We start from the raw sequence: 13,648 nt of genomic DNA on the forward strand, positions 1-13,648 counted from the left end.
CAGCTGCTTTGTTCTTGTGAACTCACATTAAAAATGTACTAACTCGAAAACCTGAAATGACTCCAGCACCGCAGCTGCTTGGCACCAATGGGGAAAAGAGAGGTGAGAAATTGTTATTTAGAAGTGAAAAAGCTGGCCAGAAGTTTCACTTGTGGAGAAGGGGATTCAGTGTAACTGCTGCTTTCCTAAGTCCTGTCATGGAGTGAATCGTTTTGCCTCATGTTAGGCCCAGATTCAAAGTGTGAGGAGGAAAATGTTTTTAGACAAAAATTAGTGAATAGCAATTTGAAAAATTTGTGTATTAAGAAATGCAGTTTTCCCTGGTATATCACTGTTCAGAGAAAGTGAATGAAAGAAAATGTGGTTTGGGCCAAATACATTGTTTTGTTGAATAATTGGCATTTATTTCTCTTGCATCTGATAACATTACCACTTTGGGTTTGCATCTCTACACCATTATATTTCTATCCACTTAAAAATTTTGCATTCATAAAATATAATGTTCCTAGGACTTTTTATTGCCCCTGTGACTAGTGACTCATCTAGCTTGCTTTGACTATGATTTGGCTGCCTCCAATTTCTGATAAGCACCTCTGGAAGGAGGAAGATGTTTTCTTATCTCTTTGCAAGATATTGAAAAACCATAGACTTCCGACTCTTATATGCATGAATGCAAACAAATGGAAAGCTCTATGAATCTCACCCCATTTAGGTTGGAGAAAATTCTTCTGCTTATCCTTTCGTTTTGATTTTCAGCTGTCCCAAGGATCTCCAGAGCCAATCGAACCAAACTTTTTTACAGCAGATTGTCATTTATTACTGCATTCATCGGGTGGAAATACCCTATCCCCAAATGACAGGACAGGTAATGATTTTGTGCTAAGAACATACGTTGAAATCTACTTTTCTGCTAGGAAATATGTTGTTTTGATTGGCAGTTTTCAGTAAAGAGAATTTAGCTTAGAAGGAAAAGAAAACCGAGCCAATTCTTGACTATCCATGGCAACAAGGAGGACAGGAGAGGATCAGAGAGAGGGGCTGGGGATATCACTTCTATTTCAGACCCATTGAAGTTTACCTGATATTCCTTTAACCTGCCTGTTTCATCTCATACCTTCCCTTTAATGCTGATTACCTGAGGGACCCCAGGCAAGGTCACTTAGCTTCCATGACCTCACCTGTAAAATGAGAGACTTGGAGTAGCTGACGCCTGAGGTCTCTTCCAGCTCTAAGTCCTGGCTAAGTCCCTGGTCATTTCTTAGTGCTACAAGCATGATAGCAAGCCCAGTTGCTTTGATTTGCTTCTCCTCTTTCTCTTGCTCATTCTGTGATGGAACTATCTGTGAGGTGACATGCCCAAGAGAAGGAGGGAGAGGAGGAAGAGGAGGGAAAGGTGGGGCTAGCCGGGCCCTGAACGATTTGAGGAGGATGTGAATGAGGGGCCTAACAGAATTGTTTCTGAACATCTCCTTATGGATTTAGCACTCACATGTCTGTGAGAAGGTGGCTCTGAGCCTTCATACTCTTCCCCAGTCTTTGAAGTCCTTTAAATGGTGATGCTTGCTGGGCTGGCCACACGTGCTTGTACTGGAATCAGGGCCATCTTGCTGGATTTGGAAAGCACGAGGGGTTTTGTTGTGCACCAGCCATCAGACAAATCAGTCCCACTCCTCAAATGACTGATTTTTTTCTAGGTTTTGTAACAGCTACTGCAGCATTTCCCCAATATTCTGAAAGTCTTGGCCAAAGGTAATCAGTTTGGCAGTGTTCTAAAATGAGGAGCATGGGGAAGCCAGCAGGCCATCAAGTCAAGGTCATGCAGGGAGCACAGCAACTTGCTCCTGATGTCTCAAGACAAATGAATGGGTTTCAGGCCAGGGATGCTCTGAGGAGTCAAAGGAAACCAGCGCTCTCTTTTCTGAGGGCTTTCTAGGCTCCCCTCAGGCACAGTGACCCAGCCCTGTTTCCAGAAGGAGGTCACGACCCTGTTATGTCACAGCCACCTTAGGGAAAGGAAATGAAACAACCAAGGACAAGACTGTTGGGGTTTGGTTTTTGTCTTTAAAACCTCCAGCGCTTTGTTTAAACTGGGTTTGATTTCCCTCTAGGCGGCCGCACAAAAGGCTCAGCTGCCTTTCATCGTTCCCCCTTGATTTCCTCCAGATTCTTTTCCTGCCAAGTGTATGCCTCATTTGTGAGCCTTATTGGCTACATGGGGTTTCTATAGCTAAGCAAGGCAGTCCATGACAGTCTGGCTCTGGAAACTGGTCTCTAGTTTATTTACTTAGCAATGGGTAAGGAATCTTTTTTTTTGCAATAGAAATTCCTTCTTTAACTTTTCATATTAACGTTATGATTGATCTCATAGGAGAAATTAAAAGTCCCCATTTTTATTACTAAGAAATGGCTCTACTCTCCCTACAGTCATGTCCTAATTGCTATACAATTTTAACTTAACCTCAACCAGACTCGTAATGTTCCATTACCTGATATCATTTCACTATTTCAGGACTTCCTAACAGCTTTGATCTGGAGGAGGGAATAACCTATGAACAGATGCAGGTCAGGTTTGTGTGTTGTCTTTGAACAATTATATGGTTTTGTTGTCGTTGACTTTTCGCTCAATGAGCACCGGTGACTAAACTGAATTTCCTTCCCCTCTAGACTGTGATTGAAGAGGTCCTGGAAGAAAGTGGCTATTACAATTTTACTTCTAACAGGTGAGATCTGGCATTTACTTTAAAAACAGGAAAGAGGAATTGGGATAGTGGAATGATGAATCTGATTTATGTCTTCAATTTCAGCTTTCTTTTTCCAATTTTCATTGAAAATCATTTTTAAAATAAATATATTGGCCTAGACTAGATAAAACCATGGATAAAAGAGATTTCTGTCAACTTTGTGGATGCAGCTGCCGTATTCTCTATTGAAACAGAAAGATGGTGATCACTCAGTTGGAATTTTGCCTTGTTACTCTTCTTCCATTAAAAAAATAATAAATGGAATTGAATAAAAGGCACTTCCAAGCCAGGCATCTTATTAGGAGTTTTTTCTCTCGTTCCTCTTGAAGGACTGTAAATTCATGTTTCCAAAACCCAAAATAGCATACTTTATTCCTCATTTAGAAATCACACACACACACACACACGCACGCACACACACACATGCTAAAAAGGAACCAGTATGAAGAGAATTAAGATATGCTGATTGGGGGTGGGAAGGTTTGCTATTTTAGACAGGCATTCTCTGAATATAATTAAAAATTTTAGATATCGTTGAGTTGTAGGCTGTGTTCAATTATAAATATTGCTTGCGATCTACAAAGATTCTACTAGTTTCTCATTTAATATCCTCATTCCGTCACTGTAATTGACACTGCTAGACTAACTTCTTAGCTTCGTAGAATTCTAGAACTTAAAGTTCATCCATCCAAGGATTTCAGTTTAGTTCATGCCTCATTGTTTGCATGTTGTCTCCCCCATTTGACCATGGGCTCCTTGAGAGCAAATTGTCTTTTGCCCTTCTTGGCATCCCCAGCACTTAGTACAGTACTTGGCGCACAACAGGCACTTAATAAATGCTTGTTGGCTTGTCCTGTTGCCTATACCACATTGTCTCAACTTTTATACTGAATCTGCTCCACCCCAAGTTATTTATACACTCACATGCATGTTCATTTATCTGTATAACTCAGGGTAAAATTTCAACATTGTCCCAGGAAGGATACACTATTGCTCATTTGGCCATGCTGCCCACCCTTCTAGGTCAACACCCCCCAAAAAAGAATGAGAGAAAGAAGCACTTTAAGGCCATTGGATGGTTTTTAAGAAACTTATTTGGAGAGATGGTTAAATTCTTGACTGCTCTTATCTCTTCTCTGCAAAGATTTTCTCATGAATCTCACATGTCTAAGATTGCTCAACTACTATCTTGGTTTGATGATTTATTTCCAAAATACTACTTCTATAAATGTGGATTTGTTATGATTGTTCAGAGAAGGGATGAGTAATTCTTGTTCTCCAAAGATATATCGTTATAAGAAATTACCACCACCTCCCACCCACCCACCTTCCCTGGAGTGTTGGTTGAATAATTGACTTTTCCTTTCTACCCAGTACAGTCCTGAAATGCAGAACTAATACAAAATTGCTCCTCTGAGGCTTGGTACATCCAGTCTTCCCTGTATGACACCAGCCTCCTGTGTCCTTGATCTGAATGCCTCCTGACTTGAAGTTGGAATCTGCTTAAACTTGCAGTGGAATAGTGGCAAACTTTTTAAATGGCATTCCTATTGAGGCCACAAATCTCAGGCCCATCTTATTCTCAAAACCCAGAAGAGATAGCAAAGCTGAAGCTTGGTATACAAGGGAGCTGCAAGTAAGCTTCTATTTTCAGGATTCCTGGAACCAATTGTTTTTGGCAAGGTTGAAACCTGTTGAATCTGGTATCAAAGCTGTAAGACATTGGTCTTAGTCCCAGCTCTGACAGTGATTAGCCAAGTAGCCTGGAGCAAGTTACTTCCTCTCCAGGTCTTACTTTGTTCCCTTTCTTCATACAGAGAATGAGAACTAGGGCATTTCTAAGGTTCTTTGCAACCCTGAAGTCCTACAATTCTATAGCTGCGATGAGACTTCTTAGAGGAGCTTTGTGTCTTGTTTAAAAAATGAAATACATTTTTTTTGCTCGTGTAGAGAAATTATGACTACCTCTTTTCAGTCCCATCCTTCTTAGTACTTTTTAAAATTAGAGGTCATGGCACATCCAACCAAATCATGCTTTTTGTCTAGAAGAGTGGTTTCAAACTCAAATTATATTTGGTTTTAATTTGTAGCACTAATTAACATGCACTATTAGTCAAGTCAACATAAAGGATTTACTATGCATCATGCATTGTGCTCATTTCTGGGGCTACAAAGAAGAAAGTCTCAGCTCTCAAGAGAGCTAGGTAACCCAGTACATAGAGTGCTGGGCCTGGATTCAGGAAGACCTGAGATCAAATCCAGCCTCAGACACTCACTAGTTGTGTGGCCAAGTCACTTAACTGCTTCCTGCCTCATTTTCCTTTACTGCCTTGCAGTAAAGGGCTCAGCACAGTGCCTGGCACACACAGCAGGCGCTTAACGTATGCTTGTTCCCTTCCTTCCCTCAGATCCCACAGTCTAATGGGGGAAATGGTATATGCACAGTTATGGAGATATAAGATATTCTTTGCTTACCTTCAGGAAGATCCATTGATCCAATTCCCTGAACGTCCGAACTGAAGGCCTGCCAGCCATGCACTATGCGAGCCTGTGGGAAGCCTGAAGTTGGGGTTGTGGTGTGCTTTGAGATCTTTGTTGTGAAACACATGGAGGAGCGAACATTTTCCTCACTATGATGAAGAGATGATAATGTCTCATATAAAGATGATGAATGTGACATATCAGAATTCCAAGCTGAATGGAATGGGAAACGTGGCTCACAGAATCAGATTCCAGTAATGAGCTGGTCACATACTTATTTTGATTTGCTCCCAGATCCCCCCACTTGCACGTGTTCCTCTTCGAGCTTTTTCTAGCAGCTGCTGCTCCTAGGCAGGGTATTTCTTGGGGGCTAATCACTAATGGAGAACAATAACCCTTGACTCTGCCTAAAGCCATCGGTGGTTTCCAGGTGGCCATTAAGTGCCAAGAAATGGGTTGGGTTCCAATCAGAAATAGCTAATTATCCATAAACAGAGAAAAATACAGCAACTAAATTTTTAAAAATCAGATCAGCTGTCACTCTGGTATTTCTACAGACAACTTCTAGAAGCACCTTGAAGAGAGGGAGATACTCTTACTAGCATATTCTTTACTAGTTTGTAGTTCAAGGCAAATAGCATCAACTGAGTAGACAAAGAGCATGAGGCTGAGACCTGAATTCAACAATAAGGTGGGTTTTTTTAAATAAATAAAGAATGTGCTCATTGTAGCGCTTGAAGACAGCTGTAAACCCAAACTTATTACAAATTACTAGTTTCTGTGTTGATGAAGAGGGCCTGGGAAAAGCCTCACATCCTCTTACAAAATTGGGAAGGCTTGGGAAGGGAGGAGGGACAGAGAAGGGGGATTTTTTAAAGCATTTAAAGTAATATGTAGCCTGGTTTAGTGGCTAGTGTACTGCTGGGCCTAGAGCCATGAAGACCTGGATTCAAAGCCTGTCTCTGATGCTCACTCGTTATGTGACCTTGGGCAGGTCACTTAATTTCTTTAGTCTTCAGGCCACTCACTAATGCTCAGTTACCAAACCACAAACATTTTGAAATCCATGTCAGTGGAGGGAGTTCTCACATCAGGGAAAAAGTCACAGATCCATTGGGATTTTCCAAAAATAACTGGACAGAATATACTTTGCTTGCTTCAGGGGGAGGATGTTCCAGAGAGAAAAAAATTATTTTGGGATAGGAGTGAGTGGTATCAGGAAAAGAACCATGGACCAAGGCTTAGGGGACTTGATTTCCAGCTGTGTGATTGAAGATGACCCATAATTAGTACACGTCTCAATCTATCCTCTTTCCAGTGGGAGAGGAAAGAGACCTACATGATTTCTAGAGCCCCTTCCTGCTCTAAAAATTGCATTGAGACTTTGAGCAAGTGAGCCTGATATGAGCAGAGATCATCAGGGTGTGGCATGGGAGGGAATGAGAAAAGTAGGCTGGAATTGCCCTATAAATCATTCAATCAACAATTTATTAAGCCATGTGTCAAGCACTGTGCTAGGGGCTGAGAATAGAAAGGCAAAAAAGTAACAATCCTTGAATCCTTGTCTTCAGGAAGCCAATGTTAGAGCCAATGGCGGGGGGGGGGGGGGGGGGGGTTGGGTGAGAGAGAGAGAGAGAGAGAGACAAGGACATAGAGGAGAGAGACAGAGAAGGAGGGAGTGGGGAGGGGGAGAGATGGAAGGAGGGAGAGAGAGGGGAGAGAGAAAACACACAAAAAGAAATATATAGACATAGATATATATATATATATGCATGCATATATACAAAATAAATATAAATTGAATATATGCATGTATATATATGCATACACTATTATATGGTATCATAAGTCTATATACACATGTATACTTATATGTTATATACGACATATATGTAAATATAGATAGAGATGATATGCCTGAACCAAGTTGACTTTTATGCCCAGGCCTGAATACTTTCAGGGGCAGAATGATGAGGGGACCAGAGGCTGTGCTACATGAGGTTTGGACATGCTAGTCGGTCACTCAATTTAATAAGCATTTACTAAGTGTTTGCTGTGTGCCTGGCACAATTCTGGGCACTGTGGATTCCAATGCAATAAATGAAATAAATTCTACTCTCTTACATTCTAAGGGGTGCGGTACATGGAAATATGTGCATGTTAAATATAAGGGAAATAAATACAGGGCAGTTCAACCCAGGGTATTTGGGGAGGGGGAGCAATAGCACTTGTTGGCTTAGACAGGGCTTCATGTTGGAAGGTGGTGCTTGAGCCGCATCCATGGGAGGAAAGGGATGTCAAGTGTTTGAAGGTGTGCCATGTGGCCAGTGGATCTATCCCTAGCAGCACTCAGAGCCCTATGTGTAAAAGTTAGAGAAAAGACAGATTTAGGCTTGATGTCAAGAAGAGCTTGTTCTAACAGTGAGTTTCCCTGGAAGCTGCCTCAGTTTCCTGTTAACTGAAAGAGTCTGAGACAAGGCTAGATGATTACTTGGGGGTTTTTCTGGAGGTTTTCAGTCTGGTTTGTTACCTATGGGGTGAAGAGATTGTTCATTCCTATGTTACATAATCTGAGGGGCCCCAAAGGCCATCAGGGACCATGAAGTATCTAAAATTCCTTTTGGGAGGCACTAGGAGCCCCTGTTGAAACACTGTTTTTATCTTGGAGGTGGTAACGTATTAAGCACGTATCATCTCTTAACACCTTAGTATGATCCAGGGCCTGAGGGAATAGGCCCCCAAAGAGACATGTTTTTGTTAGAAGGAGGAAAAAAAGTATCAGTGAAGGATCTAAAACATAATGTAGGTGCTGGGGGAGGGTAGATCCCGATGAGGTGACACAATGGGTGAATCAGGTACCCCAAGCAAAGTTAATTAGTTTCACTATCTTTAGGAGCTCTTTCCATAACAATAGTTCATATTTATAGTGTATATTAAAGTTTACAATGAAGTCTCCTTCCAATCCTCAAGATAAATAGTGTGTAGTCGCCATTTTAGAGGTCAATAGGTAGTGAGAGCTGTCCTTAGTGAATCAGCTAGGAGACATCAGGGCTAGGATTCAAACTCAGATTTCTGCCTCTGAGGGTCAGAGTTCTGTGTCCATACCACTCTGACACCATCTCCTTTGGCTATGAACTCTAAAACCACTTGTGGTAAGCATGACTGTTTAATTCTTGGGTTCATCCATATTTAATTACTCCAAGAAAAGAACATTATTTTTCTCTATTTTCATATTGATGCTGTTGTTGGTGTCAAATTCTCCCAAATTTATGTATAATTAGAGAAGACAATCTATGTAGAATCAAACACATGAACTTTAAAATATTCACCAGGGTTATTTTATGATAGAGAAAAGTCACCAACATTTATTGAGTCCCAGCAAGGCGCCAAGCAGTCTTTGCCCAGTAGGCATATCTCCCTCTGCATACTTTTCCTTTGCCAAAATGACTTGCCCAGCAAGTAGAAACACACATTTTAAAGTCTGTTGACATTCAGATAGCTACAAGTCACTTTCAACTGTTTCATTATTTTCAACTTAAGTGAAAAGAATCAGCATCTTCCTTTCTGAAAGACCCTTTTAGGATTCACATCCAGCAAAAGATTGGTCTTAGAAATTTTCATTGGTGTCTTCACCACCATGTTTTCATTAATGCTCTCCTAATAAGAGTTCCCCTCAATATGGAACTTTAGAGTTTGAACAGAACTTTGCTGTGATGTCAGTAGTACAAATAGAAATATCTCTATTAAGGAGACAGAGGTTAAATATGATCACATGGCAATAATGAGTCATGACCAAGGACCTGATCTTCATCTTCTGACTCCCAATCGAAGACTCTTTCAGCAGAGAGGCAGGACTGCCTCTCCTAATATCAGTAAGATAGTGTGAACTGAGGTATTTCTCACTAGAGACTCTTTTCCTTTTAGGTATCATTCCTATCCATGGGGAACGAAGAACTATCCAACTAAAAGATGAAAAACTGCTGTTTTGAGTGGACTGGGGTTTGTTTTTCCCAATGAAGTTAACCTGCCAGGACTTCAGTTATTACTGTGTGATGGCCAAAGAGATAAGCTCTGCCTGAAGGGTATTGAAGAGAAGAAACCAATGCTGAAATGAATCCAGGATGCCTTTCCGGGTTCTTGATGTGTGGCGTATATGGTTGCCATCAATGGCTGCTCCAGTTTGCAGGGAGCTCTGTGCCTGTTACTGGGTCAGAATGCTGCAAGTTTCATTTGCTGGGAGGAAACATTCCTTAAAAGAACGTTCTTCTATTTTTTAAAAAAAAGTTTTTCCCATTTTTTTAAACAATGATTTAATCCCAGGATTGCTGGAACTATGTGTTAAGGGCATGTAGCCTTCCTTGTATCAAAAATAGGGATAGATTTGAAAAAGAAAAAAAACCCACAAGATCCGAATAACAAATTGGGCACCTCACTGTATCCAATAGTAATTTTAACAGAAATCTAAAAGTGCAGTTTGCGATTTAAATGAAAGAATTGGCTTCATATCAACCACCTGGGTGCTAGTAAACTTCAAGCTTGATACAGTGTAGACAGTATTTGTGAGCTGTACAGCTTCAGAGAATAACTGTCGATTTTTAAAATTTTAGGCCAGAAGTGTAGACTATATTGATGTACAGTGTGCATATGTATGTATATATAAATGTGTGTGTGTATGTATATATATATATATATATATATATATCAAACTTGCAGGGCTTAATGAAAGTTGAAAAGATGTACACCTCATCGCCAAGATCTGCTCGTCCCGACTCCACGGCCAGCCTTGTTGAAGTTTAAACAGTTATTGAAAAACAAAATTATTATGTAACAAATGTTAAGTTCTTGTATCCAGTGTGAACTACTGTAAAGAATAAGATATATGTATATTGTCATATATATAACACATATGATTTGTGTGTATACACACACACACATATATATATATATTTATGTATCAAAATATCAAAATGCCAAACAACAACACATCCCTGTATAAATCTGGCTGTTGACTCTAAGATACAGTTTTTAAAATGATCATCTTTGGTGTATATGTGTAAATAGACACATGTGTATACACTGCTTCCTGTATAACAGCAGTGTATCTTGACAAGGCTTTGTAAAAACCTCCCATGCCAAGTCAGAGCTTCCTTATTATGGGATACTGCGTATCCTTTTAATAACCTTCAAGTACCTTTAAATATGTCACAGTAAAGTGGGCCTAAATACTGCTTTCATGTAAGAACCCTTTGCTGACATTTTGAAATATATGTGTGTATACACACACACACACACACACACACACACACATATATATTTGCATTTATACTTTTGCACAACAGGGAAAGGATTTGGCTGATTATATATTGCTAAACTAATATATCTATTCAGTTTATTCTGTATTTTAAAAATGGCCTAAAGAGAATGACCCATGTAGTGTGATAACCCTCTTATTATGATCTGATACATGTCTTAACTAATTTTTATATTTAATATATATATATATATATTCATTCCCATAATATTTGCACTTATACCCCTGGGGGGTGTCAATGGGAATCTTTGTAACCAAATCGATTACTACAATGGCACTATAAAATAAGAGCTAGCTTTATCTCCAAGGTAATTGGAAATGCATTTAAAAAAATGTAATAGCAAGACAAAAAAAAGGTTTAGTCAGAGCTTCCAAAGGCCTGCCCCTGCCTGATCATGGCAGAATGGAGTTGAGTGATCATGTGAGAAGTCTTCCTTTTTGATGCCAACAAAGTTCCTTGGGGCATCTGGTTTTGCTCACAGTGGCCCAGTTACAAGATTAAAGAGCCCAGATTTGTGGGGGGAGAATAGTGTTTAAAATATCTGCGTTGTCAAACTTTTCCAGCTTTTTTCTGTCCCTGTCCTCTGACTTATTTGGTCACGCCCTATCTACGTAAGTCATTTTACTTTACGTATGCTTTTCGCCTCGAAGCAGACACATGAGAATCTGGATTGGCCAGGGGGTATATAGAAATCTGAAAACATCACGATTCTTTTGACTACTATGGCTAGTGATGAGGAGTGGCACCCAAAGTCACTTACCCCATTTCTTCAAATCTGTAGGCATAATGAGAGTTTTTCATCCCTGTGTCAATTCATGTGTAAGGTCAAAGGCTATGATGACCTCATTTTGTCCATCCACATCCTGGCCTTCACTCAGTTATTAATTAATTTTTGTTTAAGTGGCAGCCTCAGGGTTTCGTTCCTTGATCCTCTTCCACGTGGCCCCTGGCAGCTACTAAGAGCCCAGACAAATCTAGAAGAAGCCCAAAACCTTACTATGGGACAGAAGTCAAGTGCTGCTCATTGTTCCATGCATCTTCGGCTTGGGGCTCATAAATGGTCTCAAGTAGGAGTAGATGACAAGCGCAGTGATCAAAATGATACCCTTTCCAACCTGTTGTCAAAGTGCAGAATCCAGACATCAGACTTTAAGAAAGTAACGTCCCCAACCAAAAAAGAAGTTTTCCGATGTTTTGTTTTTGTTTTGTATGTATGTGAATTTGATATGATTAATCTGGGAGTAAATAAATGGCTGTTTCCTAGGAGTGCATAAGGGTTTAGACCCTTCCAGTGTCATTGAGTGTACCAGAAGTTACAACTCTTCTAAATATAAAGGGGAGCCAAAAACATAAGCAACAACAGAACCAATGGATCCCCTGACCAGCAATAGTTTCCTGTCCTTCTATGCCTGTATACATTGTTCTTTTTTTCTAGAAGAAAGCCATTTTTCAAGTGACCCCTTATATTACCATTAACAGAAAAATGTATAATTTTCTCTCCTCGGGCATAAGCTGGCCGGAGGGAAGTTAGGTGCCACCTACAGTACTATTTAATGCATTGATTTGTATCCCAAGGGCCTGCAAGAGGTACTCTAGCTTCTCCAAAGACCTCACTGACTCCCTAACACAACAAAGAGAGGCTGGCTTGCAGCAAAAGTCTATTAATTTTGCTTTCGGCTATTTTAATCGTCTTTCTGTGTGAACAAGTTGAGCTGGGAAAGTCTCGATAATCTTTTATTGATTGAATTTCTCTTTTATTTCGCCTCTCTCTTCTGTATAATTTGTAATTATTTGTTGTGCTGTGAAAATCCCACTTAGTTCATGTAATTCAAAGGGACTTAACTTTGTATGGATAGAATACAAATCAGCCCTTTGGGATCACTTTTGATTCACAGATGCTTCAGTTAATTATGTTTTGCTTCATCAGCTGTGTCTGAATATGTGCTCTTGAACCTTATTTTCACTTTTTTAAGTCTAGATTGTCCATTCCCCATGAAGTGACTGCAATAGTTGCACCAGCTTGTTGGTCACCAAAATTGTCATCTCTCACATATGTGCTCTGCAAGCCCCTTTATGGCTAAACTGTCCTTAGTAACAATAACTCAGACTCTGCACCAAAGGTTAATGGCGAAGTCTTTTGGGAAACTTGCTGAAGAAGTGCTTATGTAGAGTGTGGATATTTACATCCTCATGTGCAATGGCTTTTGATGTTAATTGGCATTTTTCTTTCTTGACAAACCAGACTTCACTTATCAGACAATTGCTAAGTTGCCCCAAACATTACAGTGTGTAGCACTGTTGATTAGGAGACAATGTTATCTTTAGGGCTCCTACCTTCAGCTGACTAGATGAGATGAATTTTGATGCTCAAATTCAGGACTTCATCTGGGGTGTGTCCGAGCTGTGCCACAAATACCAACAATTACCATGAATATTTTTTCATGTGTGATGAATGTGATATTGCATGGTTGCTTTTATCAGTATTATGCAGATAAAAAGCCACATCCTTTGTCATTGATTTCCTTAGATGTGCTTTCTTGAATGGGAGGGCCAATGGGAGAGGAAACAGGTTCTGGATATGCTTTGGTTTTTGTTGGTTTAATTTTTTTATCCTCAGTTCCTCTGGAAATAACTTTAGCCTTCTGTATGAAGGCAGAAACTTGACTCTTTTAAGTGTTTTTCATTGCTTGTGTCTTGCTTTTTGCCATGTTTGTTTGCTAGAGCACAGAACAGATGCTGTTAATGCAAAAGGGGCATGGCCAAAGCAACTCCTCTGAGAGATACCTTGGAGATTCAACTCTCGGGAACCCAGAACCAAAAAATGATGAATGGTCCCATCTCTTAGCCTTGGCTGCTTAGGTGAAACTCCCTTCAAATATTCACCTTTTTATTTTGGTTTCTAAGTACAATTATAAGTCATATGTACATATATGCACATAAATGCTTTGATTCTTGTAGATATACACACACCAAGAAGGCAGGAAGGATACACACACATAATATATGTAGGATATATGTATATGTGTACATATATATATATACACACATCTATATGTATATAATAAATTTATATGTAGCATATACGTATGTATCTCCAGAAACCACTTAAACTGT

The 13,648-nt window shown here is 39.8% G+C and overlaps 1 protein-coding gene across 5 annotated transcripts in view; it reads left to right on the top strand.

Moving 5' to 3' along the window:
• Positions 1 to 9,195, top strand: part of NEK10 (NIMA related kinase 10) — a 202,775-nt gene extending 193,580 nt beyond the window's left edge. For 4 of the 5 annotated variants that reach the window (XM_036760443.1, XM_036760441.1, XM_036760442.1 and 1 more), the window contains 4 exons: positions 757 to 865; positions 2,510 to 2,562; positions 2,665 to 2,720; positions 9,147 to 9,195. In XM_036760443.1, coding sequence (XP_036616338.1) covers positions 757 to 865; positions 2,510 to 2,562; positions 2,665 to 2,720; positions 9,147 to 9,195 — 267 coding nt within the window. Of the gene's footprint in view, positions 1 to 756; positions 866 to 2,509; positions 2,563 to 2,664; positions 2,725 to 9,146 lie in introns of those variants that run through there. The other variant, XM_036760445.1, reaches the window with a different exon arrangement.
• The last annotated feature ends 4,453 nt before the right edge of the window (positions 9,196 to 13,648 follow it).

The sequence above is a fragment of the Trichosurus vulpecula genome, chromosome 5 (assembly GCF_011100635.1).
Source record: "Trichosurus vulpecula isolate mTriVul1 chromosome 5, mTriVul1.pri, whole genome shotgun sequence".
Taxonomy (NCBI): domain Eukaryota; kingdom Metazoa; phylum Chordata; class Mammalia; order Diprotodontia; family Phalangeridae; genus Trichosurus; species Trichosurus vulpecula.